This window comes from Euleptes europaea, chromosome 14 (assembly GCF_029931775.1).
Source record: "Euleptes europaea isolate rEulEur1 chromosome 14, rEulEur1.hap1, whole genome shotgun sequence".
NCBI lineage: Eukaryota > Metazoa > Chordata > Lepidosauria > Squamata > Sphaerodactylidae > Euleptes > Euleptes europaea.
This window is the reverse complement of record NC_079325.1, coordinates 44,173,428-44,201,197: the sequence shown is the minus strand read 5'-3', so window position 1 is coordinate 44,201,197 and position 27,770 is coordinate 44,173,428. Positions and strand designations below refer to the sequence as shown.

The window sequence follows — 27,770 nt, the reverse complement described above, 5'->3', positions numbered from 1 at the left end:
CAATGTAAGTATCTCCAGAAACTGGAAGCAATGCCCTTTTCATGCAGCGGTGGTAAGAGGTGGGGGGGAGTGGTGATTTTTTTATTTTTAAAGCCTGGTTGGGGAAGGCCATGCGTCTTAACTTTTGCCTGTGAATCCTTCTGCAGCCTTAGAGCTTTCCCTGTTGGGAATATCGTCTTCAGCCTCCTCTTGGTTTCACCTTTGCCTTAAGCCTTTAAGCCCTTGGACTGCTCAGGAGCAGCCGCAGTAGCTCTGGAACGACCCCGCAAGGTCTGAGCAGCAGCTCCTGTTGCACAGAGAGCGATGGACGTGGCTTTTTCCTGTCCTCCTCTATGTCGGCCGGTTGGTTATTTATTTGTAAGGAGCTCGACGACCACAAAGGACCGTCTTAAGGCGCCGCGGAACCACCGCTGCCTGCCTGTGGGTTGGGGAGAGACCTCTGCACTTTAGTTTTCGGTCACCTCTTCTCCTCGCCCAGCCATACTGGAAACGATGACCGGCCGTCATGGAGCAAATGCCCTTCGCAGGCCTTGTCCAGGCTGTGGACCAATCAGTATGATTTGCTCTTGTGTGAGAAGAATGTGAGAAAAGATCTGTTTTGCAAAAAGTGGGGGATGGATTTTTTTTTTTTAAAGGGTTGTATATTTTTCTTACACGTTTGGTACATCTGCAGGGTTAGCATCAAGGTTTGGCCCAGCAGGGTGAGAACTAGGGACGCTTGGTCCATCCACTGCCAGCACATAGGGATGCCATCCTCCAGGTGGGAGCTGGGGACCCCCCGGAATTATAACTCATCTCCAGACTACAGAAATCAGTTCCCCTGGAGAAAATGGATGCTTTGGAGGGGGGCTCTCTGGCATTGCACCCCACTGAGGTCCCCAAGCCTCCAGGAGTTTCCCAACCTTGATCTGGCAATAGGGTTGCCAACCTTCAGGTGGTTTCAATTTACAAACAAACTTGGATTGCAATATTTAGTTAGTTAGTTATTCAACACAAAGCAATCACTATGGCTTCTTAAACAAAAACCAATGATATCAGTTATAAACACAATTCCTGTATTAATCTTTTATCATAGTTCATAAAAATTAATCCTCTATCTTCTTTTTTCAGATTTCTTGCTGAAGATTTATTGAAGAATGCTGGTGCTCAATCTTCAGCAAGAAATCTGAAAAAAGAAGAAGATAGAGGGTTAATTTTTATGAACTATGATAAAAGACTAATACAGGAATTGTGTTTATAACTGATATCATTGGTTTTTAAGAAGCCATAGTGATTGCTTTGTGTTGAATAACCTTCAGGTGGTGGCTGGAGATGTCCCACTGTTACAACTGAACTCCAGGTGATAGAACTCAGTTCCTTGGGAGAAAATGGCCACTATGGCAATTGGACTCTATGGCATTGAAGTCCCTCCTCTCTCCAAACCCCACCCTCCTCAGACTCCACCCCCCTCCCAAATCTCCAGATATTTCCCAACCCGGAGCTGGCAACCCTATCTGGCAACCTTACCCCACCCATCCCCCACCTGTGGCGACCTGGCAACCCTAGCCAGCAAGGGCGGGGGGAATTGAGGCGGAGGCCTTCGGAGCATGCTCCCATTGCTTGCTGGGAGAGGCACCTGAAGTGGATGAAGGTTTCCTTTTACTCTTGCCGGCAGCACTGGGCTGATGGGGAATCCTGTGCACACCCAAAAAGGGTGGCTTGGTGCCCTGGAGAGCATCTCTCCCAAACTTAGAACTAACCACCACCACCCTTCCTGTTTGGTTTAGAACAAAAGAAGAAACAACCAGTGTCGTTTCAACCCTGGTCAGAATGCAGCTTTTTCTGTTTGTGTTGTTATCATGGATTCTTTTGTCTTCTAGAGCAGCTGGTGAGCTCAGCACTTGTCCGCCCCCTGCTCTCTCTCCAAAGAGGAGGCTGTTATCAGCCTCATCCCAGGTGCTGTTTATAACTTCCTACAAGAGCGTGTCCTATTTTATTTTATTTTAATTGAGGGGAGAAATCAAGATTTCCTTTCTGGCTTTTCCGCTCCATCCCTTAGCTGAGAACTATTTAAAATTCCAGGCAGGGCGATGCCCAAATGTTTGAGGTCAGCATAAAGGACTTAATTTGTGTGGCTCAGTGGTAGAGCATCTGCTTGGCATGCAGAAAGTCCCAGGTTCAACCCCCGGCATCTCCCGTTAAAGGGACTAGGCAAGCAAGTGATGTGAAAGACCTGAGACCCTGGAGAGCCGCTGCCAGTCAGAGTAGACAATACTGACGTTGAGGGACCCAGGGTCTGATTCAGTATAAGGCAGCTTCATGTGTTCAACAGTAGACATGGAGGACATCATTGACTTGAATGGGACTTCTAGATACTTACTTTTGACTGGATCATATCCCCATTTCCCCCCTCTCTAGCTAAAGAGGGCCTTTCAAGACACAGTCATGCCCAACGGCCAACAGCAAATCTCAAAAGGAGGTCAGCTTCGCAGAGCGCAGAATGTAACATTCATTTTAATGTGCGCTGCCAAAAGCTAAACTAGTTTCTGTGGTAGCCTGGCAGCTGCTCAAGATGTGAGAGGATGCCCTAGAGCAGGAGAATCCTTTTTTTCCAGACCACCAAAGGATTGTGAAATTTTATTTTCCCCCTTAATTATCCTTTGTTTTTAATGAAAAGGAAGCTCTCCCCTTTAGAAATAAGCTTTGGAGTCCCTTTTGGTGAGAAAAGCAAGGGGGGGGGGAATGCCTAAATAAATCAGCAAAGAGCTGGGTAGTTAAGACCCCAAGCAGAGCAACATGAAGGGATTCTGAGCGGCCTGTAGCATATTAGCCAGTTGACGGCTGGTTAATGCTGTGGCTGCTAGCTCGGCCCATCCGTTGCAGCCATTTTTTCTCTTCTGCTTGCTACAAAGGAATGCCGCTTTCCTAAAGCAGCACTGAGTCGGCCACTTTTGTCTCAAGGTTTAAGCCGGAGTGGTGTAGTGGTTAAGAGCGGCAGTCTCTGATCTGGAGAACTGGGTTCGATTCCCCACTCCTCCACATGAGCGGCGGACTCTAATCTGGTGAACCGGGTTGGTTTCCCCACTCCTACACATGAAGCCAGCTGGGTGACCTTGGGCTAGTCACCGTTCTCGTAGAGCTCTCTCAGCCCCACCCACCTCACAAGGTGCCTGTTGTGGGGAGGGGAAGGGAAGGCAATTGTAAGCCACTTTGAGACTCCTTAAAGGTAGAAGTCAGCATTTAAAAACCAACTCTTCTTCTTGCCTCTTGCACTTCTGTCTCCTGCTGTGAAGGAAAGCGCCCCCACCCCTCGTCCCCTGGATGGAAGCGGTCCATCCCAAGCTCCTGGCTGCCAGGTGCATCGTTCCTCAATAGCAGGTAGCAACACACCTGCCAGCCAATCCCTGCAACCTGTAGCAGCATGAAAGTCTGTTGAATGGCTGCAGTCACATTTGAGCTCTAGGTGAGCGCTGGAAGCCACTTTTAATGGACAAGATTCTCCCAGCTCCTCCAGTCTAGCAGCTGAGCTTATTTGGGGCCTTCCAGTGACTTCAGCCAGAGTTAAGAGTGCGTGCAACTGGATCTGCCTCTGCTCTTCTGTGAGCCAGCCAACCTGCACTTTGTTTATTTCTTTTCAAACCCAGGATGTTTGTGTTACGTGTGTGTGTGTGTGTGTGTGTGTTAGGCAGAGCCAAGATCATGGCAATGGTACCAGTTCTGTGCATGATTTTGTTCTTGAAATGAAGAAGTAGCAAAAACGAACCCACACACTTTGGGGGGAAGGGGCTGTTTGTCTGAAGTTTTGCTTAATAAATGATTTGTGTGGTTCTTTTTTTAATGCAACTATCGCTTCATTTATTTGCCAATCTAAATGGAACTGTGTTTATGCATAGACTGCCTGCCAAGAGGAGGTCAATCATTCTCTTTCCAACAGTGGGGACTTATATAGGCTCACGTGCAAGCCATGACGTGGCCAGTGCCACACTGTTGGTTACCATATACCATGGTATACTGCTTCTCAACCTGGGAGTTTAGTTGTCCAGATGTCCAGCTACTGCCGGACCAATCCTCTTTAAATATCCTTTTAAAAATCCACCTGAACTGCTCCAGCTAAAAATTTGGTGTAATCAGTTCCAGCAGAATTGTTTTAATTTGGCAGCTCTCCAACTTCACTGCAGTACACTCCCATCTTTGTATCAAGCCAAGTTTTGAAACGTTTAGGTGCTGTGGAACATAGGCGGGATAATGCCGCTGCGGTCATCTTGTTTGTGGGCTTCCTAGGGGCACCTGGTTGGCCATTGTGTGGACAGACTGCTGGACTCAATGGGCCTTGGTCCGATCCAGCATGGCTTTTCTTAGGTTCTTCCAACATAAACCTCAACCCCCCTCTATGCTCTCCTGCAGCTGTGCATACCGCTGTTTGCTCCTACAGGTGCGCAGCTTCTGTTCTTCTGTCCCATTACATGGCGTGTCCACCACCTCCCCAGTGCCAACCACAGCCAAAGCTCTTCACTTCATGGACAGGACAGCAAATTTTTATTGACCGAGTGCTTTTTTTTTAAATACAGAAGGACAGCTATACAGAGATGACGCGTGTTTGTGCTTCAACATTTCCAAACATTTACGTTCCAAGGTTAAAACAAAATTCCATGAGAAGAGTAGATTTTTTTTCTCGTTTTGATAAAGTCGTGGGTTTTTGTTTTTAATATAAATAACTGATTTAAAAAAAAAAAACAGATCTAGCAAAAGGAGACCCTGAAGCAGTTGCAGTGCTAAACTAAAAATGGGGGGGACAGGAGAGTGCAGGAAAAGAGTGGGAGGGGGTGATAACAACCAACCAATGATCAGTGCAAACAGATACAGCCTTTGCCCCTAAGAATATAAGGAGGTCTGCCTTTTAATTCTCTCTGCTGGGAAATTTGAAGAAGAGAAGGGAATACCATCTAAGCCAGGGGTGTCAAACATAAGGCCCGGGGGCCGGATCCAGCCCCTTGAGAGCTCTTATGCGGCCCACGAGGCAGCCACACACACCCCATTCTTGATCTGGACAGCCGAGGCATAACCCGGCCCGACCAAGTGACATTTATGTCATATCCGGGCCTTGTAACCATTGAGTTCGACACCCCTGATCTAAGGGGCAGGGACAAAAAAAAATAAAGGTAGGAGAAAAGAGGACTCAAAAACGCAAATCACAATAAGCTCAATGCAGCATTTGTGGAACAGAAAACACTCCAGAAAAGCACTGTACTCCAAGTTTGCAATGACATCACGAGACACAGTTGTTTAATACGCAGATACACCATCGGCTGCAACCAAAAACAGAAAAAGAGAGGCTCTAAAAACAGGAAAAAGACACCTGCCATAGCCCGCAAATAATAATAATCGATAAAACCCTAAACGGACAGCATTTCAACTAGGCCAGCGCAGAAAAGGGCCATGAGGCTAAAATCAGCAAGACAAAATCCATACTTAAGAAGGGGGGAGAAAGGGAAACCCAATTTTTAAAAATCCTACATTTTTTTAAATAAACCAAGTACCCGCTTTAATCTTTCCCACTTAATTTGCCAAGAAGCACTTAGCGTTGTCTGGGGTTTGCTCAAGGCTTGGCAGGTTTTTCTCCATTTCAATAATGAATTAAAAAAAATTATTTGCTTCCTTGGGGCAACTGCCCTACATTATTGATCCCCCTCTTCCTGATTTCTAGGCTTCATAGCTGTTCACAGCTGCGGTGGAAATAGAACAAAAAGGGGAGGACAAGAAAGTGCTCACAAAATTTAGCATCATGCAATTGACGAAGATTATGAAAACTGCATAGACCATTCAGTTGATACCACTGAAAATACAAACCAGCTTCCCGGCTGACTGATCTTGAAAGCCCTTCCTCCTGTATTTGCAAAAGGAACATGTCCCACTCAAATACTGGGGACTTTGTTTTTGCCTCTAGGGTTGCCAGGTGCCTCTTCGCCACTGGCGGGAGGTTTTTGGGGTGAAGCCTGAGGAGGACGGGGTTTGGGGAGGGGAGGGACTTCAATGCCATAGAGTCCAATTGCCAAAGCGGCCATTTTCTCCAGGGGAACTGACCTCTATTGGCTGGAGATCAGTTGTAATAGCAGGAGATCTCCAGCTACTACCTGGAGGTTGGCAACCCTATTTGCCTCCCCAACCACATATACTGCAAGACCCCAGCACAGGTCACGTGGATCCCCGAGGTGGTCCTGATCAGCACACCAGAGGAGGGGGGGGAGTAATAACAGGCTGGAGAAAGAGACAAGCTTGAGTGCTATGACAGAGGAATCACTACTCTAGGTATGCACACATACAATTTGGTCTTGCTATTGCCTCTGCTCATATGGGTTTGGTAGATTTTTCAAAAGCAAAAACCTGTCGAACCTGTTTATAGGGTCAAAGGAAGGGATGTGCATGCACATCATGAGTAGCAATACACCTTTAAACTCTTCACCCCCACAAAAAAATACCCACTTGTTTTGTCTTCAGCCTCAAGTAAGTAGTACAGACTATGTGGAGGAAAGTGGACAACACCTTGCAACATTTTTTTTTTACCCCTTCAAGTCACATTTGTGCATCCAGGAGACCAATTCTTTTGCCTCCTTCAAATTGGGGGTGGTGGTGGAATAGAGCCTCTTGCCTTGCATATGCAGGAGGTGGGCAGGGGCAGAGAAGGGAATTAAATAAGAGGCCAACCTTCAAGACATACACATTAGTTAATGTCAAGGCTTCTCCCTCCCCACAGTGCATCCTGGGTATTGTAGTTAAGATTTCTTTTAGAGTTCTTTCCCTGAATTACAATTCTCCAGCAGGAAGAATGGAATAAGTCTTAAACTGGTGCACATTGCATGCCTTAGCTAATGGTGTGTATCAGTGTGTGTGTGTGGGGGGGGGGGTTGTCAGGAAAATCTGGAGTCTCAGCAGATCCTGATAGGCTTTAAGTGTCCAGGATGATTGACATACACCAGCCAGTAAAAGGAGCATCCCTGCCATTCTCTAGGGCACAAATTTAGAAGGAAAATGCCCCCCTTTACACTAAAGAGCTCAGTTGAAAGCTCATTTGCTAACATGCCCTGGGCCAGTTCAGAAGCAAGGTTGGCCACCGAAAATGCTGTTTTTTTGTCAAAATAAGGCTTAGGGAAGTCTGGTCCAGGTATGCTGGAACTTCAAACGCCACTCATTTAACACATTCCTCTTAAAAAAAAGAAAGAAAAACACGAAAACAACGATGGAAAAAACACACGCTCACGCGCACAAAAGCCCAACCATCTACACTTTTATGAACTCAAGAAATACAAAACCAAGACGACAATCCCAACAACAGCAAGAGGGAGGGGGGACAAAAGGGGGGGAAGAGAGAGATAATCTATGTCTAAAATGCAAGCAAATTCCAACACACAGAAGAGAGCATTCACAGTTTGCAATCTGAGGTTAGGTACATGATCACAGAACCATAAATAAGTTAACGAGCATTCGTCCATCCAGGCAGAAAAATAAAAAATACACTATTTAAAAAAAATACTATAATCGCCAAGGATGCATCAATGGGGATCTTCGAGAAATGAGTTCGGTGGTTTTATTTTGTCGGATACATACGGAGATAATAGATATATTATAGAATATATTTTTTTCCCTTGAGACACAATGCATATTTTTTGTTTCCTTATTTACCTTTGCTTCAAATGAACGATGAAAGATGAAAGAAGGGGAAGGGGAGGTCCATCAAAAAAACACGGGAAGAGGGCAGAAATGACTCCGTGGTTGGCAAATTAAAACCAGGGGCAGCAGTGATGTCAGAAAGGAGGGATACGCCGAAGAGCGGTTGCTGCTTTTTTTTTTTGGATGCAAGGGAGGCGGAGAGAAAGCAGGTTGGGGGTTCTCTTTTTAACTGCTGCTTTCTTCCTCCGTTTTGTTCAGCTTCTTCAGTGTGTCCAGCAGTTTCTGTGGGGTGAGAATATGAGTGGAGCCTGCAGCAGAATGGAAAGACAAAAAGAGAGGGGTTACAATCCCAAGCAGAGCATCAAGGAAGCGGGGAGGAGGTTACCAATCTACGGGGCCGGCTTTAGAGACCCAAGATGGACTTTAAGGGTGGGACATGGAGGGGGAGGGTTGTCCCACCCAATGTTCAAGTGAACATGCAGGCGTGTCCCCCAGTCGCGCCAGCCAAGGACTGGCTGGCCCCTCAATGGATAAAACTTCTCAACGTTGGAGATGGTGGCTAACGGCCATGGCGGTCACCAAAGCCAAAGGGAAGGCCCCCAAGCATGCTATTGGCCCCAAAGGCAGAGAAGGGGCTGTGGTGCAGGTTTTGTGAATCCCCTGACCAGTGATCCCCAGCGCACCTCCCACAGAGACGCACAAGGTCGCTGCCTTACATGCGTCGAGAGGGAACAGGGAGGGGAGAGTCCACCTCCAGCACCTGGAACCTTACCTTTCACGGGGCTGTAAAACCATACTGTACTTTAGTTGGAAGAAATGCTTGCCAAAAACAAAACAAAAAAGTAAGGCTATGGAACTACGAGTAGTAGGACTAGTGCAGAAAACTAGAAAGGAAATTTAAATCAAAAGGAAAATGTTACATGGAAGCCTCTCCAAAAACCAAGTGCAGTGAAGGAATGAGGCATGGAGTGTGTGGATTGCTGGGGTCATGGACGCCCATGCTGAGTGCGCAGAGAGGCAGGAGGGGGCCGTGTGGATCATGAGGCCTGCACATGCAGTGGCCAGGGGCCGCCTTCCAAGAAAGGAACAGCCCCTCCCCCCTCGAGAGGGAGAGGAGAACCAAATGAAAGACGTGTCGCTCAGACTTGAAAATGTGCATCATTTAAAGAGAGAGATGGAGGGAAAGAGGAGTGGAAGGAGTGTGGCGAGAATATTGCTGGAAGCCAGAATTTAATGCATCGGAACAAAACCTACTTCTAAAGGGAAAAAAAGACAACTCCCTTCAAAGGCGCCCAATTGTAGCCCTAAGCAGTGTGACTTGCTCCACAGCTCACAGAGAGCCACGTGGGCAATTACCATCAACCCAAAGAGCCACGTACCTGCTGCGTGCCCGGTGTGCCCTCTCCCCAAACACACATGCAATAAGATTTAATATCAATGTGTACAATGATAACTTTATAAAATTTCCAGAGTACCTCTGAGTATGTAGGGTTGCTGCACCCCACCACTGCTCAACCTTAGCTGGTCTTGTTTATCTGGAGTGAGGGTAAAGACTCGTGTGAGAGCCAGCATGGTGTAGAGCCAGCATGGTGTAGTGGTCAAGAGTGGTGGTGAGGAGCAATGGACTCTAATCTGGAGAACCAGGTTTGATTCCCCACTCTGCCTCATGAGCGACAGACTCTAATCTGCCCCAAAGCTTTCACCTTATACCACTTTGGGAGGGGCTGTGGCTCAGTGGTAGAGCATCTGCTTGGCATGCAGAAGGTCCCAAGTTCAATCCTGAGCATCTCCAGTTAAAGGGACTAGGCATGTCGGTGGTGTGAAAGACCTCTGCCTGAGACCCTGGAGAGCCACTGCCGGTCTGAGTAGACAGTACTGACTTTGATGGACCAAGGGTCGGATTCAGTATAAGGCAGCTTCATGTGCTCATGTGTTCACTTCATACCATTAGTCTATCAAGGTCAGTACTGTCTACTCGGACTTGCAGCAGCTCTCCAGAGTCTTTCATATACCATTTCACATCTGATCCATTTAAACTGGAGATACCAGAGGTTGAATTTGGGACTTTCTGCTTGCAAACAGGACACTCTACCACTTGGCCATATGCTCTGCATTGCCGGAACTAGTGGTATTGCCCATGTGGTGTAGTGGTTAAGAGCGGCAGACTCTAATCTGGTGAACTGCGTTGGTTTCCCCACTCCTACACATGAAGCCTGCTGGGTGACCTTGGGCTAATCACAGTTCTCTCTGAACTCCCTCAGTCCCTCCTACCTCAAAAGGTGTCTGTTGTGGGGAAAGGAAGGGAAGGAGTTTGTAAGCCGCTTTGATTCTCCTTAAAAGGTTGAGAAAGTCGGCATATAAAAACCAACTCTTCTTCTTTTTGCAGGTCAGATAGGACACAAAACAGTATTGAAGTGTTCAAGTCCTCCTTCAGTCGAACTCTAGTGTTGCAAGAGATGGGTTGGTTAGAACCCCTCTCTTTGCTCAGCGGGAGCCACCTGCCAACCAGGAGCAGAGGAGCATGCCCATTATATTAGGTGCTGTGGAACACAGGCAGGATGGTGCTGCTGCAGTCAGCTTGTTTGTGGGCTTCCTAGAGGCACCTGGTTGGACACTGTGTGAACAGACTGCTGGACTTGATGGACCTTGGTCTGATCCAGCATGGTCTTTCTTATGTTCTTAACCGCAACCCCCTCAGGGCAATAGCTTTGCCCAATTTCCTGAAGCATGGCAGGTGTCACGTGGGGGGGGGGAGATGATGCTCAGAAGAACCACGGATAGCATGTCAAAGTGCCACTTGTGGCTTCCTGAGTTACTACCACTACCCTAAGGACACCTCGAGTGTCTTGTGGGGCTTAGCAAAACACTAAGGAGATGATAAAAAACACTACAACAAAGCACGCCCTGATCTTCTGAAAGAAAATCAAAAGCTGCTGTTGATCGCGGTGCTCTTAGAAACAGATAACAGCACAATGACGTGTTGCTTTTGATGGAAAACAGTGGAAAGAAGGCTAGATTGCAATCCAGTTTGGAAACGGGCATAGGGGATGGCTTGGCATGATCTCCAAGGTTGCAAAAATGATTTCCCGGGAATGGTAGTTGCTGCCCAAGGGTGCAATTTTATATAGAAAGAAACAAATCCAAGGATCAAGTTCCCTGGTTTTCAAGCAGCTAAGGTATCTCAGAATGGGTGAATGGCGGCAAAAGATGCCTTCCTCTGTGGTTGCCCCTCACCCCAAACCACTCTTGCCAAAGTGAAAGGAATGACTAGACAGAGGCAGGCACTTTGACTGATTAGAGCAGACAGAAAGTAATATACTGACAAAAAAAAAGAACAGCAACTGTCTAACTGCGTTTGCATTGGCTCATCTCACACTGTACATGACCTCTAATACTATGAAGCTGCTGAACATTTTGAGTTGAAGCAAAGCCACATTTCAGGTGCAAAAACTAGCACATCCCCACTGTGCCAGTAGGGTTGTTTTTACTGTAATTACACTGGACCAAGAATCATCTTGAAAGTTCAAACTTGTGTTCTCATTAGTTGCTTACACCACTGTTTTTTCTGGTCATGTCCTACTGAGGAAGGGTTTGTGTTTAAACAAACGTAGTTAAATGACAACTGGAAGAGCCAATAGCCACTGGAAGCTCAGGACAGAGAGGCAGCATTTGCTAGATCTGGAACAAAAACAATCTATTTCAGGTTCTCCTGGGCAGAAATAGGTGGCTGGAGTCCCCCATCTTTCCTGAATGAACTTCAAGATAGCTATGTGTCTTCTAAACACTAAGAACAGCAGTCCTTCACTGCCAGGGAAGGGACATGATGCAAACCAGACAGAACTCAAGTATTTTCTCATTAGCATCTCCCGCCTACATTCTAGCTGTGTGCTGGTCAACACAAGCAATTGTGGGGCAGAATTGTGCTGGCCGTCCCAAGCAATTGTGTGGCAGAATGGACCTCACAAGACCACCTGTGGGGGACTCCAGTTTTGGATGCTTCTCAATATTTAAAAAAAAAACCTCAGGTGATACCCTGTAGTCTGTAATAGGACAATCCATTCTATCATCTAAACACTCTGATCTCATTCTACCGCATGAACAGTAGTAAAGAGCAAGAGTCCAGTATCACCTTCAAGACTAACAAAATTTCTGGCAGGGTATGAGCTTTCATGAGTCACAGCACACTTCTTCAGAAGTGAAGAAGTGTGGTGTGACTCACAAATGAAGAAGTGTGCTGTGAAGAAGTGTGCTGTGACTCACAAATTTTTGTTAGTCTTGAAGGTGCTACTGGACTCTTGTTCTTTCTACTGCTACAGACAGACTAACACGACTACCCATCATGATCTACTGCATGAGCAGACCCAGTCTATTATCCCAGCATTCCTCCAAGGGAATCAGCATGGCGTGCATAAATTCCCCTCCTCCCATTTTATCCTTACAATCAGCTTATGAGGTAGATCAGCTTGAGAGAAGTGACAGACCAAGGACATCCAGTGAGTTTCAGGCTGAGCAAGGCTTAAAAGCTGGTTTCTCTGATCAGGATCTAGCACTCTAGGCACTAAATCACACCTGCCTCATTAAGACAGCCGCTGTTGGAAAAAGGGAGTTGCTCTCTCTTTGGGCGAAAACACATGGTCGCTTTAGCCTCCTTTATTCCCTGTTTCAGCCAGGATTCAGCCAGGATCGAACGCACGTTTGGCAAAACGCATGTGTTCGATTCTGGCTGAATCCTGGCTGAAACAGGGAATAAAGGAGGCTAAAGCGACCATGCGTTTTCGCCCTTTAGTACTTAACTGACACACATTACATTTCCTATTCCATCCACAAGACTGGATCAAAGTTCAGTGAAGCTACCCACTTACATCAACAAGAGCATAAAAGGCTTCTCTCTTACTGGATCATAATGAAGTTTTATCCAGTCCACTGCTCTGGCAAAGGGATGCACAGCCTGAGTGTACTCAAGGAACAGATCAGAGTCAAAGCGCAGCATATGCTTTACATGCACTAAGTTCTGGACTCAAAGGGTATCAAGAAGGTGATCTGGGAAAGGCCTCATCCTGAAACCATGGAGGGCATCTTCCAGGCAGAGCAAACACACATGGGCATACTAGACCACGCTACTGGAATGGTTCAGTATCAGACAATCCTAATATTTGGACATGAACCCAATGCTGCATTTGCAACCAAGCCTTATTATTTGTGTTGAACACACATGAACACATGAAGCTGCCATAAGCTGAATCAGAGCCTTGGTCCATCAAAGTCAGTATCATCTACTCAGACTGGCAGCGGCTCTCCAGGGTCTCAGGCAGAGGTCTTTCACATCACCTACCTGCCTAGTTCCTATAACTGGAGATGCCGGGGATTGAACCTGGGACCTTCTACATGCAAAGCAGAGGCTCTACTACTGAGCCAGTTCATCTTGTTATTCGTGAAGGTCTGGCTGGAGTCTTAAGGAGTGCTTAAGAATCTGATCTTGTGTGTGACTTAAGCGCTGTCAAGTCACTTCTGATTCATAGATGAATCAATGTGCTCCAAAACTTCCTATCATTAGGAAGGTGGGACCTGGAGATCTTCTATTACAATTGATCTCCATACCATCAAGATCAGTTCCCCTGGAGAAAACGGCTGCTTTGGAGGGTAAACTGTATGGCATTACACACTGCATCACAAATGCAATTTTTAAAAATAATAATAGGATGCTTTTCAGCAGGCCAAATAAATGTTTCTTCATATTTGCATATATATATATATATATTTAAGTGGACTGCCGTTTCCTTTGGAAACAGGTATCTGATGGCGCGAATATTCAGCAAGTTCTGGCTACAAGAGATTCATGGTAAAGGACTTAATGGAAGCAGCATTGGACACATTTTCAAAAAACTGTCGCTCAAAATCTGCAAGCATTTTCTCACCCAAGAACCGATAAAGAAGGAAAAACAGAGAGAAGGAAGAAAGGAGGAAAAACGGGGGGGGGGAAGAGAGAAAGAAAGAAAACAGTGACGTAAAAACCAAAGAAGCCCTTCCACACGGGAGAGGGTTTCTTCTCTATAGTAAGCTGCTTTTACTTTTGGTTTCTGTGGCTCTCATTCCATTGTTGGAGCCTGTTCCTCAAAAGATACCCTAGTGGAATCCCTGAAGTCGGGGTGCCTCAGATCCATGAGAAATTTGGTGGGAGTGAGAATATGAGTAGAACCTGTGAGAGAACAGAGTGCGGGCTGACGTCTTGCACAGAAGGAAATCAAAGGAACATGCCAAAAAAGATTAAAGGCCTTACATATCATTTCACCGTCAAAATCTCAGTACATAGCGGGTGAGGATGTGTGAGGAAGCAAAAGGAATGAGATGAGAGACAGAGAGAGAGATGTACGGAGAGAAATGGGCACGGCGAAGGTGAACGGATGGTCAGCGAAGCGTCGCCATGCTCTGAAACGCGACAGACGGGGCTGGGTTTTGGCAGTCACTGTAGGCCCTGCATAGGCTTACCAGGTCCCTCCTCTGCTCCGGCGGGAGGCTATGGGGCTGTTGGCGCGATCGCACGCGGATCTTCCGGCCACCATGCGAGGGGCCTTTTCTTAGTTTGAGTGGTAAAGCGGCCCTTTACCGCTCAAACTAAGAGGAAAGGCCCCTTGCGAGGCGGCACGTCAGCGCGCGTGTGCATGTTTGCCCGCTGACCCTCAGGTGGTCAGCAGGCAAAGAGGCGAATTGCCGGGGGTTTGCCCGCCACCACCGGGCACCTGACAACCCTAGGCCTGCATGACTAGCATTTTCAGGGCTGGTGGGCAGGCTTCTCTTGCTTTGGGGGCTCTGTTTCAAAGTATCCCAGCGGTGCAGGTCAACTCCCAGTTATCTGGATGTAGGGTTGCCAGGTCCCTGTGCTCCACTGGCAGGAGCTTTGCAGGCGTGTGGCGGGGAGGCGCAACATGCCGACATCACTTCCTCGTTTACCTGGAAGCGACGCAGATGCTCTAGCTATCTCCGCCCAAACTAGTGTTTCGGCTGAGATTGCTAGAGCGTCTGTGTCATTTCTGTGAGGCTAAAATGAGGGTATAAGCCACTGGTGTAAGCCACTTGGGTTTCCCATTGGGGAGAAAGGCAGGGTATAAATGAATAAATAGCAAATATTACAACCACTGAAAGCCAGCATCAAATATACTCTGCTCTTGACAAGGCTTGCTCCCAATTAAAATAAAACTGGTTGTGGGTAGTCCTGGTCAGGCATTTAATATATATTCTGGCCAATTCCTACAACCAAGCTGATTCAAGACATACTGGTATCTGCCCTTCCTATATGTTCGGTCTGCAATCCTGAGTGGGTCTAGGATGTTAGACATGTTAAAATATCCTCTTGTCATGGCCCTATCTTTTGAAGCAAAACCGAAAGATAAAGTACTCGAGAGACTGCTGCAAAGTCATCTCTGTTGTCTTAAAAGGAAAAAAAAAATGAAGTGGTTGGCATAGCAGCAGTGGCCCTAGGCCTGGCAAAAAGGAAGTCCTGAGGTGAACTGCCGCCACCCAGAACGAACATGAGACAGCATCTCCGATGAACATTAAACAAACATGCACCCACCGCAACCATAGAGCGAAGAAAGGCATTGTTAACATTAGAAGAAGCTACATTTAGTTACCCGACACAGAAACACACGGAGTTATCAAGTGAAGCGACCAACCAGATGTATGAGACGTGAGACAGAGAAGGAAAGAGAGGGTGAGGGAAGACGGCACCATCTTGGCATAGGGAAAAAATCCAAGGGGCAGATGAGGGGATAGTTAGACATTAGGATGGGCAAAGGCAGATGCCGGGTTAGGGAGCAAACAGGTGTCTATTCATTCAGCTGTAGGTGCAAGCGAGATTGGCATGAAGGGCCTCAGCGTGGCTGGGACCTGTCAATGCCCATGATGAGGGACCACTCCAGACTGAAGATGTTTGGTCTATCGCTCATCATCCTTTCGTTTCTTATAATAGCTGACTTTTATCAGAATACTGGCGCCAATACGATTTATCACGGGTTGATGTACACACACAACGAAGAGCCCCATGGCGCAGAGTGGTAAAGCTGCAGTACTGCAGTCCAAGCTCTGTTCACGACCTGAGTTCGATCCCGACGGAAGTTGGTTTCAGGTAGCCGGCTCAAGGTTGATTCAGCCTTCCATCCTTCCGAGGTTGGTGAAATGAGCACCCAGCTTGCTGGGGGTAAAGTGTAGATAACTGGGGAAGGGAATGGCAAACCACCCCGCAAACCAAGTCTGCCTTGGAAACGTCGGGATGTGACGTCACCCCATGGGTCAGGAATGATCCGGTGCTTGCACAGGGGACCTTTACCTTTTTACCTGATGTACACACATTCAAAAACACGGTTAATTCTGTACCAGGCTAGTTCTAATTGGTTATTTAACCAATTGAACTTTTTGTTGGGGGGGGGGGGTTAAGGTTTCTTAAATTTATAGTAACCTCAACTCATGGATATACTTTTGGCATCTAGATTGTAAACCCACGATTTGGGTTAAGAGGTTACTTCAAGCCACACAAGATATTAGGTATCTATGGCCTCTTATATTCAATGAGTTTTTGAAAAAATTCTAGTCATAGTAACAATATGAGTTATATTAATTTGGCTTTCTTTCTCGTCTCCCTTTTCTTGTGGTTTTTAATTTTCAGATAAAAGTCCCTCGTAAGATGCATTTCTGGATGTGTGTTTTTAATTAGTTTCTGTATTTATGACCACTGAGGAAGGCCTATTTAGGCCAAAACGTGCATGGTCTGGTATTGGTCATTCATACTGATTATATTTCAACTGTATATAAGAACTTTGTAACTGATAATTGTATATGTAGCCTGCAATACAGGCCCTGTGTTTTTAACAATTTTATAGTGTACACTTTGTAATAAATATAATTGTTTTGTTATAGTTTATAGTTTCCACCTCGACTTTTGAAGTTCTCCCTGTTACTCATTTCCCAATGGGAGAAGAACCTGCAGACTGTGGTGAAGAAGAAGAAGAAGGCTTTTATATGCTGACTTTCTCTACCACTTAAGGAGGAATCAAACCGGCTTACAATCACCTTCCCTTCTTCTCCCCACAACAGACACCTTGTGAGGTATGCAGAGCTGAGACAGTTTGGAGAGAACTGTGACTAGCCCAAGGTCACCCAGCAGGCTTCATGTGTAGGAGTGGAGAAACCAACCCGATTCACCAGATTAGTGTCCGCCGCTCATGTGGAGGAGTGGGGAATCGAACCCGGTTCTCCAGATCAGAGTCTGCCACTCCAAATCACTGCTCTTAACCATTACACCACGCTTGCTCTCCACGCTGTGGAGACATCAGAGCACCCAAGAGATGCACTCTGCTGCCTTCTCCTGCAAATGGCCTACAGGACTCTCCAAGAATGCAGGTGCCTTTTCTAAACAGTCTCCCATTTCCAGAAAGGAGAGTGCTGGGGGCGAGGGGAGCAGTAACTCTTTCATGCTCCAGTTAGATCCACTGGCACCGTTGGTAGGGGCAGAACTAAAAGCAGCTTAAGAGAGTCACACTTTGACAGAACTGAGGGTCGGGGGAAAAGATCCACAATTGGGAAGGAGGGCAAAAAAGAGAATCAAACCACAATTTGGGGTGGGGGTGGAGCTCCCAGGGAGGGTCCCAAAGCTATCATGTGTACAAGGTTCCATAATAACTTTCCTTCTACCTTGTGCATCAAAACTGTGAAAACACAAACAGCACTTCCAACTATTCTCGGTTGTTACGATGCCTCAGTTCCCATAAGCCTCCGCAGGCTGGGCAAGAAGAGAAAATGAAAGGAACCCCCTACCGTCACATTATAAACTGATTTATTTTCTTTATTTTGCCTACTTCTGGCTTGTTACCTCCTTCAGACATACCAAAAAAAACACATGTTCATCAGACATACAAAACCACTTTTTGTGTGTGTGCATTTACCTCAGTGGGGGGCTTTGGCTTTGCAGATCAATGAAAACCCATCAAGGCCCAAACAGAAATGGGCTCAATTATTTCTGCATCTATGATTAATTACATTTTGATAATTCTGTATATTTGTCATGTACGTCAACGTTCATTTGAAGAGGCAGCGGCCCGGCTGACAACATTCTTGAACATCTCCAAGTCTATACAGAGATTTCACCAAGTCTCTTTTTCTGCAGCAGCACACATTTGTGAGAGAAACCACCATCACCTGGAGAACTCCACAAATTGTCCTATCACAGAATATGGGGTTTCATCCAAAACACCTCACTGAGTGAAAGCAACCAAACCAGCCCACCTATGGACAAGGTAGGATTTCTACAATAATAGGATAATAGGATAGTACGGTCACTTATGTGAAGGCTAGACATGTTAAAAACGCACATCTGCACATATAAGAAGTTGGGGATGAGGCAATAGTGTGGTGGGCGGGAGGGGAACGGATGTACTTTATGGGGAACACTCATCTGGAAGAGAATTTTTACCATATTTAGTATTGGGGAGGAGGGCGGGGAAAGAGGGACACACAAGCGCAAGATGGAGTCTGCGGCAACGAGAAGCAGCAAAGCACGACCCCGCTTCCGGCAACTGAAAAAAGACTCACCTATTAGCACCTCCCACTTCCCACTGGCTTGCGTCACCTCATAGGCGCAGCGCATCTCATTCAGGCCCACGCCCCCCAGGATGAAAATGATGAGGCGGGGGCCACTCCTGTACTCCCCAGGAGCCTTGTTCTTGTGCCAGTGTCCATAGCGGGCACTGAATACAGGGAAGAAAGAAACCATTTGTTATTATTTTTTATTATTATCACGATGGTAGAGTCAGCAGTGAGCATGGCCCTTTACATAGTACAAGGATGAAGGGTACAGTTCAGAGCTCGATACTCTTAACGTGAGCCCTGTTCACAAGTTACAGTGAACGCACATATAGCTTCCATATACATGTGGTTTCCGTTGCATGTTTAGCTGTACACATGAGGAATGTAACATAAGAATTACTCAATCACATATAAAGAAAAACCAAGTGTACGTTGTACACAGATTGCATGGGCACACTGTAACTTGTGAACGTTGCTAAGGTACGTTCGGATTAAACGCAGCAAGAGTCCTTTGAAATCAGTCACCCGTTCCAGTAAACATCATGACAGCCCTCACCCAAACACCTTTTTCCAGATCTCTGCTGCCATTTACCACCGTCCATATGGTGGAGCCCCGTGGTGCAGAGTGGTAAGCTGCAGTACTGCAGTCCAAGCTCTGCTCACGATCTGAGTTCGATCCCGATGGAAGTCGGTTTCAGGTAGCCAGCTGAAGATTGACTCAGCCTTCCATCCTTCTGAGGTCAGTAAAATGAGTCCCCAGCTTGCTGGGGGTAAAGGGAAGTTAACTGGGGAAGGCACTGGCAAACCACCCCATAAACAAAGTCTGCCTAGTAAACGTTGGGATGTGATGTCACACCATGGGTCAGGAATGACCCGGTGTTTGCACAGGGGACCTTTACCTTATATGGTGAGTAGATCTAACATGTAGTACATAGGCTGTTTTATGGTGGAGAGGAATGTCAATATAGTTATTTTGAGATTCCTCTAGGGCAATGCTGCCAGCCAGGGCCTGAAGCGCCAGCTTGTCCTGGACAGGGATACACTCCCACTAATAAAGCAGGAGTAAAGCTTGTGGGCCTGTTAGGCCCATGCCCACATGTGGTGTTTTGCTCTTATATGTGACATATAGCACCTTTAACCAACTTCAGTTAATTCACCGTCTATGACTCCTGCCAGAAAGACAAGATGTGGCTGCAGTTCTTCATGCTCTGAGCGCATCCAGATGGGATCACTGCAACATGTGCTCTGTGGGGCTCCCTTTGAAGACAGTTTAGAAACTTCTGTGGGTACAGAAGGCTGCAAAGAGACTGCTGGTTGAGAAAGGATACTGGGAGGACATCTCGTCAGCTCTGAAAGCTCGTCACCAATCGCCAATTCGTTTCTGAGCATAAGTCAAAAGTGCTGGTGCTTACTTTTAAAGCATGAGACTGGATGCTTTAAGTCAGGGGTCCCCAGTGTGTTGCCAGTGGGTGCCACGGTGCCCACCAACCCCTTTTCTAATGCCCACCAAGTGTTCTTAGGAAGAGGATGGGGCCAAGCAGGGCTTTTGTCCAGCAAGGGTTTGAATGGCTACTGGAGATTGCATTGGCGGTGCAGATTTTTTTTAAAAACGTTGCATCGGCAGCAGCTTCCACCACAGCAGAAGAATCTTCACTGTGTGACTGAAAGTAAAGCTATGGCGCTCGTTTTGTGGCTGGCTCCGCCTCCTGCAGCAGCCATTTTTTGGCTTCTGCGCCCACCGAGCCATGTCAGAATTCCAAAGGTGCCCGCAGGCTCAAAAAGGGTGGGGACCCCTCCTGTGTCTGTTTTGGGTGGCTGAGAAAGGGCTTGGTGGCACATCATACTATAAACCCTTCACTGATGTCAATTAATTTCCTCGAGCTTCGGACTTCTTTGATTTAGCTGTTGAGTATCTTACTTATCTGCAAGTTTTGTTGATCTGTACCGCATGAAAGAGAGAGGCTGGAACCTCTGCCCTCTCTCACCATGCATTACGTGTAACAACCTAATCTATTCCACACTGGGAAAGATTTAGGACAGGGTTTACACCAAGCCTCTTTCTGGCCCCAACTCCTCCCTTTCTCCCCCTCCCATTCTGTAATTTTCCTTATAAAAACACGATTTCTTCTTCGTAGCTATCTAAATACAGGAACTCCGACTCAAGAAAGCTCCTGCTGGAACAAACGTTAACTTTCAAGGTGCCACTGGACATATGTTTTTTCTGGGTGGCACAGAAATATTTCCAGCAAATAAAAACCAACAATTAACATCCTGTTTTTGTAAACATAGAAACATATAGCAAAAAGACTTTCCCTCTTACTACAGTGCCTTTACAGCAGGCACAGAATCCCCCCTTTGGCAGCTGCCCACACATCTTCGAGATGTACCAGTTTCCATGGCTTCATTCGAAATGCAGTAGAGTTAATTGAACCACACTGAAGTGTGCCTGAAGTTGTTCCTCTAAAACTATCAATTACTTTTTTTTAAGGCAGAAGGAACAACAATTCTGGCAACAGCTATTAAAATAGATGAGAAACAGGAGGATGGCAGCCCAAGCTATGGCTTATACTTAATGCTGTCTCAGGTACAAAATGAGCTGTTGCTTCCTACCTGACTGCTGTAGTGCTGAAAGAGGCTGAGGACCGGGTGGAAATATAAGGGTAGTGTTTCGTGTCCAGTTTATCCTCAATGGCATCCTGGAAAAAGAAAGGGAAGTCATCAGCATATTGGGAAGTTCTGCATCTGCCACATGTTTTTTCTAACATATTTCTAAGAATGTAAGGTGAAAGCTTTCCTGGTATCTAGTCCAGCATCTGGTTTCCCTGCAGTGGATAACTGGAAACTTCTAATATCACTACCCATCAGCACATGAACACAAAAGCCCTCTCTGGCTGTTGCCCCTGGAATATGTATCCCAGAGGTAGACTGCCTCTGAACATGGAGGTTCCATTTAGCCAGCACGGATAATACTCGCTCCTGTGAATGTGCCTAATCCCCTTTAAAAGCCATCTAAGGTAGAGATCAGCACTAGATCCTATAGCAGCAAATTCCTTCAGTCAATTCTTCATTGTTTGAAGGAGTACTTCCCGCCTGTCCTGAACCTATTGCATATGAAATTCGTTGAGTGGTCGCAAGTTCTAGAACTGAAGTAGAAGATGAAAACTCTCAGTCCATCTGCTCCACCCCATCCCTATATTTACAAACCTCTATTATGACCCCCACTGGTCAGCTTTTCTAAATTAAAACAAAGAAGTATGCTTTAGCCTTTCCTTTCAGGGAAGATGCTCAACCTCCTGTCAACTGCACAGATTACAACTAACTTGGGTCCTTTTAATCACAGCCTTCTCTTCTACCCTGAATGGAAAGATGTTCTATCCAGAGAACTTCAACAGGGATAGCTTTTTTTTTTTTCTTCACCTAACCATCAAGGCTCTCTCCCACTGAAAATCAGTGGCCAACACATTTTAAGAACAGGAAAACATTTGTGACTGAACTTGGGGCTTTTCCACATGGAGTATTTTCATCGGTTCTGGCCCCTATCTCACAGGGTGGTTGTTGTGAGGATAAAACTGAGGAAGGGGCAACCAAACTCTAAGCTGATCTGGGTCCCCATTGAGGAGAAAAGCGGGATACAAGTATCTGACTAATAATAAAATACCTCATTACTATATCTAATAGCAAAAACGATAGTGCCGACCTATCCTGAAAGCAACCAAACCAGTCCACCTATGGACAAGGTAGGATTTCTACATACTTGAGGGATCTCCCAGGTATAAGGAATTATACAGCCTTTATAAAATAACCAAAACAATGGCCTGCTGAGGTCGGAGCATGAAGCAGGAGGCATGGACTGAGTCAGTCAGTGGACTGAGTCCACCAAGGGGTGCAGGAGAAGAGAAAGAAGAGGAAATTGGCTTGCTCCAGCCCTTAAGGGAGCTTAAAGAATTCCACAGGGGCAGAATTTCCCATTTCTCTGTCCCCCCTCCCTGTGACTCCTTATAGATGCTTCAATGAACAGATACCCAGATAATTGGTGAGGTGGGCATCGTGCTCTGCTTTGCAAGCCTCTAGGGTTGCTAACCGCCAGATGGGGCCCAGAGATCTCCCAGAATTACAGTTGATCTCTAGACTTGAGAGATCAGTTCCCCTGGAGAAAATGGCTGCTTTGGAGGGTGGGCTGCATGCCTTTATACTCCACAGAGGTTCCTCCTTCCCCAAACCCCAGGCTCCACCCCCAAATCTTCAGGAATTTCCCAACCCAGAGGTGGTAACCCTATAAGCCTCGCATAAGGAGGAGCCCAGTGGCGCAGAGTGGTAAGCTGCAGTACTGCCGTCCAAGCTCTGCTCACGACCTGAGTTCGATCCCAATGGAAGTTGGTTTCAGGTAGCCGGCTCAAGGTTGACTCAGCCTTCCATCCTTCCGAGGTTGGTAAAACAAGGACCCAGCTTGCTGGGGGTAAAGGGAAGATGACTGGGGAAGGCACTGGCAAACCACCCCGTAAACAAAGTCCGCCTAGAAAACATCGGGATGAGATGTCACCCCATGGGTCAGTAATGACCAGGTGCTTGCACAGGGGACCTTTACCTTTACTTTTTAGGACTGTTGGAAGGGATCGGGAGGGGGTCTCCCATACGTTATGGAAGGTGGAACTGGAGTTTGTGAAATCCAGCACAGTATTTGTTCCTGAGCCAAGTAGCACTCCAAAGGAGACCCCATCCCACCCTGACTGAATTGCTGGAGGGGATCTTTACCTTTTAAGGAGATGGACCTTTGGCCTGATCTAGCAAGGAACATTTTTTTAATGTGCTTCAGGGGAAAAAATCCCCCTGCTCTACATTCCCTTCCCCTCCTTAGCCTCACCTCCATGATATCCTTGACCACTGGGGTCCATCGGGATAGCTGATAGGTTTGTTCGCTGATACGTTCCTTCCGATCAGGCTTGTTTCTGCGGCGCAGAGTGGACTGAACACAAAGGACAAACAAGGAGAACGTTTGGACGAGGCAAACCACTCGTTTTTACCTCTTGCCTACCCTCTTGCCTCAACTGTGGACCACTTAAGGGTATCTTCTCTGTGTATTTCAGACCACAATTCAAATGGCTGGTTTCTATCTTAAGTGGTTTAGGGCCAGGGTACCTCAAGGACAGGTTTCTTTAATATCATCAACTGTAGTTTCTCTCAGGCCCTGGGAGTTGAAACCTGTGGCCAATGGTAGAAGCTCAGAGACCAGGTTGGGAGACTCACATCCGTGACTATGGGTACTCCAAGGTGGGCCATATTGGTAATGATCTCACTGTCCTCAGGTGGGATCTGGGCATGTTGAATCAGCTTGTTCAGGTTTTCCTCAGTGATTCCTGGAAAACACAACAAAGAAGAGCCATTCTCCAATCTAAAATTGTCTTCAGAAAGTCAGAATGTTTAAAGACACCACTAGCTTCCCTATATCAAAGATAACTTCTGAGATCCTGCAACATTCTTGGTCCAGAACTCCAATTATGTGTGTGTTTTGCTATTAGATATAGTGTGTGTGTGTGGGGGGGGGGGCTTAGAGAATCATAGCTATGTTGTATGCACAAGGTCTAAGGTGAACATTAGCATCTCCCCTTGAAAGATCACAGTGGGGAGTACCTTTCTCATCCCAAGCACTGGAGAGCAACTACAAATCCAAGGAGATGATCTCGAATTAGATGGATCAATGGTTTCACTTCACATAAGGTAGCTTCCTATTTTTAAAATGAATTAGTAGCTCAGTGGTACAGCATATACTTCACATGTAGAAGGTCCCAGGTTCAAGCCCTGGTTTAGTTAAAATGAGTTCAGGTAGTAAGTACTGAGAAGGACCTTTCTTTGACTGAGATCCAGCAGAGAAGTTGCTAGTCAGAGCAGACAAAACTGAACTAGATGGACTAGAGGTGGACCTTGGTATAGGGCAACTCCATGCCTTCAAAACTGTCGAAGGATGTTTCCTCTGAGCTGCTATTTCAAACGCCTTTCTCAGCATCTCTGGCTCTCCTGCTTTTACCCTGCCCACTGCCAAGCTGCTGCTCTTATTCCTCCTACCATTCTTGAGGATGATGTAAAGCAAGATGATGCGGATCTTGTCATAGGTGGTGACGTTCCCGTCCAGCAGGATCGGGACAATGGCTCGCATCGGGTCCTTGATTTTCTCACCCTCGGCATCAGTACCCATGGCCAGGTCCTGCAGGAAACATCAGTAACCATCGACATTTCTTTATTGACTTCATTTATAGCCCACTTTTCTACCCAAAGTGGCTTACAAGAGATCCCAGGTTCTATCTCCAGTGAGGAGGAAGAAGAGAAGGAGAAGAAGAGTTGGTTTTTATATGCCAACTTTCTCTACCTTTTAAGGAGACTCAAACCAGCTTACAATCTCCTTCTCTTCCTCTCCCCACAACAGACATCTTGTGAGGTAGGTGGGGCTGAGAGTGTTCAGAGAGAACTGTGACTAGCCCAAGGTGACCCAGCAGGCTTCATGAGTAGGAGTGGGGAGACCAACCCAGTTCATCAGAATAGAGTCTGCTGTTCATGTGGGGAATCATACCCGGTTCTCCAGACTAGAGTCAACCACTCCTAACCATTACACCATGCTGGAAGTACCTTGGGTTGCAGGTGAAGACATTTTGGTGCCTCAGATGCCAACCACAATGGACTCAACAGACTTGCCCAAACTAAATGTGTAAGTCAGAGCTTCATAAGTTCATTATTTTATTTGTTATTTATTTTTCTTTTAAAGTCTATTGCACACATCTCCCCTTTCAAAGGAAGAAGTTCGTGTTGTGAACCTTCCCACAATTTCTTTGACACAACTTTAAAAGCATAAGGGAAGACCCAGCAGGAATTCATTCCCCCTTGAAAGACAGAGAGAGAAAAATGTGGCCCTCAGCAAGGCAGCCAAGATGCTAATTCAAAGCCTCCTGCAAAACTCTGTCAAATTATGCAGATTTACGATTCAGAAAAACCCACAGGTGCAGCCAGAACAGACAGCGAGCACAAAGAAAGATGCTTGCCGTACGGTTTTTCCATCAGCACAAACTGCTCCCGCCATGCGCACGAACATTCATCAGCATTTTCTTTTTAGGTGATTTACCTGCTCAACCCTGCAAAGCTTATCCACAGCGCCTTGATAATGTTTCATGCAGTCCTCAGCCAGGTGAAGGTGAGTGGAGTACTAGGGAGACAGAAAAGAGACAGAGTTGCTCCCGTCCCGGAACAATAAATAAGAATCTCCATGTGAGTAACCAGAAGATTTGGTAAGCCCGGGAGAACCTCCCAGGCAATCCCCATCATGATAAACAACCCTAAGAAATAGCCAGACAATACATAGTTCTGACTGCAAATGGCCGTAAGTGCATCCTCTCATCAGGTCCACAGTTTTAGGACCAGTTATCGGGACTGGCCACGCTTCTTGGCTAAACACATGCTTTGCATGCAGAAGGTCCCAGTCCACTTTCCAGCTGCAGTATTCACAAGTAGCTGGTGTTAGGGAAGCCCAAGATCCAAAAGAGTCGGTGCTGCCAATGGGAGTAGATAATACTGAGCTAGATGAACCAATGAGTTGCCTCAGGGTAAGACTTCATAAACATGATCCTTCCATGGACCAGCCTTATCTATCCTCTCACCAGTTCCCAGTTGATTGGTCCCCTCAAAAGAATGCAAGTCTTGAAACCTTAGGAAAAGGGACTCCTGTGGGTCATCACACATGTTTCAACATCCCGAAACCAGGTTTGTTTTATTAATTTGAATATATATATACCTCCCCCCCATCCTACCACCAAATATGGTTCTTCAGTTAAAAACATTACCATCCATTAAAAATATTAACCATAAAATAAAGCATTTTTTAAAACCTAATCATTTTTAATTTGGTCAAGAGGAAATTCAACATAGAGAAGAGCACAAACCCAGCCACAATAAAAAAGCCATTTCTGAGCATGGTGTGGCAGAAGGATGTGAGATGTTCTGGTCACTCTTTCCTAAGAGTGGTTAAGTCCTCAAGCAACATGGGAATTTACCTTGCTGAGCTCCTTCTGATATTGTGGCATCTTCTTCAGCATCTGGGAAAGGTCCCTCATGGTTGTCTACAAATCAGAAGCAAAAAGAGAGAGTGAACCTTATCAACATGCCCAACTTCAGATTGCCCCTAGCTGGGTTTAGAATGATAAAATCAATGGACTTTGGGTTGCAGTTTCCATGTAATACTGCAATAAGTAATCTAGCTGAAAACCATTAAAACGAGTCTATCTATCTGTCTGTCTGTCTGTCACTGCTCATACAGCTACAGCCTTGAGCAGAAAATAAAGGAATAAAAAATGCAGTACTTACCGTATATACTCGGGTATAAGCCGACCCGAGTATAAGCCGAGGTGCCTAATTTCACCCCAAAAATGGGGGAAAAATTAGGCACCCATGTATAAGTCGAGGGGGAAATGCACCCCCTCCCCACCCCCGCAGGCTTACCTGACCGGGCTCCAGGCACACAGGCAGGTGGTGGCGGCGGCGGCCCCCTCCCTGTGCGCAGGAGGCCCCGCAGGGTCAGCTGGCAAGCGGGAGGACTGGCCCGGGTGAGGTGGGGGGTGGGGGGTGAAGAAACCGCCGCTGCCGCGCAGAAGGCGCGATTGGGTGGGGTGGGGTGGGGGAAGAAGCCGCCACAGCTGCCGCGCAAAAGGCGCGATTGGGTGGGGTGGGGGGTTGAAGGCGGGACAGCCCGCCCATCAGCTGGCCGGCGGGAGCGCGCTGGGAGAGGGCCCTGCAGGCGAATTACCGTATTGACCCGAGTATAAGCCGAGGTGAGTTTTTTAAGCCAAAAATCATGGCTAAAAAACTCAGCTTATACTCGAGTATATACGGTGTTATTCTTTTGATAGTTAATTATTGCTCCTATGAATTTTGTCACAGAGTAACAAAATCATTTGTATCTGATAGTAGCCACGTCACCTGTGCCCTCATACCGCCAGATGCCTCGTTGGACATTTCCATATTTTTCAATAAAGAGTAATTAAACTGGCCCTCAGCTCATTAAATATCGGACACTCCATGATCATATATTTTCAAAATATATGCAGTTTCAGCTTTGTCATATGAGCATCTACATGTTCTGTTTGAGTATGGCACTCTTTTTTATCTGCCCTCCAAAACCGCCAAAGGAAGGGCATTCATTCCTGCCGAAGTAAAAGCTCTTGAAACGAGTCGATGCAAACTGGTTGTATCCATCTCTGGCTCCTCCACTCGATAATCAGGATGAGTGAGGGTTCCCCACGTTGCCTCTTCTTATGGAAATTTCCAGTTTTGTCAACAGCTTCAGTTCTCTGCTTGTCATACTTGGTTTTGTAAACTCATTTCTAATGTTGTTTGCATAACATACAATTCTGAGATACAATTTTATATAGGATTTATGCATAGAATGCATGTCATTTATATGCGTGTGTGTAATCTGACTTACTGGAACAGATAATCTTTAAAATGTATACGTGGGGGGTGGGGGGAATTGGGCTGAAGAATCAGAAGTTGACAGGAAAATAAAGAACCACAGC

General features: G+C 46.4%; 1 protein-coding gene across 2 annotated transcripts in view; it reads right to left on the bottom strand.

Moving 5' to 3' along the window:
- Positions 1–7,858: 7,858 nt before the first annotated feature.
- Positions 7,859–27,770, bottom strand: part of STXBP1 (syntaxin binding protein 1) — a 62,637-nt gene continuing 42,725 nt past the window's right edge. Inside the window, exons 12-20 of one of the 2 annotated variants that reach the window (XM_056859972.1) lie at positions 26,253–26,318; positions 25,328–25,408; positions 24,280–24,418; positions 23,464–23,573; positions 23,081–23,182; positions 20,830–20,915; positions 18,226–18,380; positions 13,713–13,840; positions 7,859–7,952 (exon numbers count right to left, since the gene is read on the bottom strand). In XM_056859972.1, coding sequence (XP_056715950.1) covers positions 13,731–13,840; positions 18,226–18,380; positions 20,830–20,915; positions 23,081–23,182; positions 23,464–23,573; positions 24,280–24,418; positions 25,328–25,408; positions 26,253–26,318 — 849 coding nt within the window. In that variant the 3' untranslated portion in view covers positions 7,859–7,952; positions 13,713–13,730. The remainder of the gene's footprint in view (positions 7,953–13,712; positions 13,841–18,225; positions 18,381–20,829; positions 20,916–23,080; positions 23,183–23,463; positions 23,574–24,279; positions 24,419–25,327; positions 25,409–26,252; positions 26,319–27,770) is intronic. The other variant, XM_056859973.1, reaches the window with a different exon arrangement.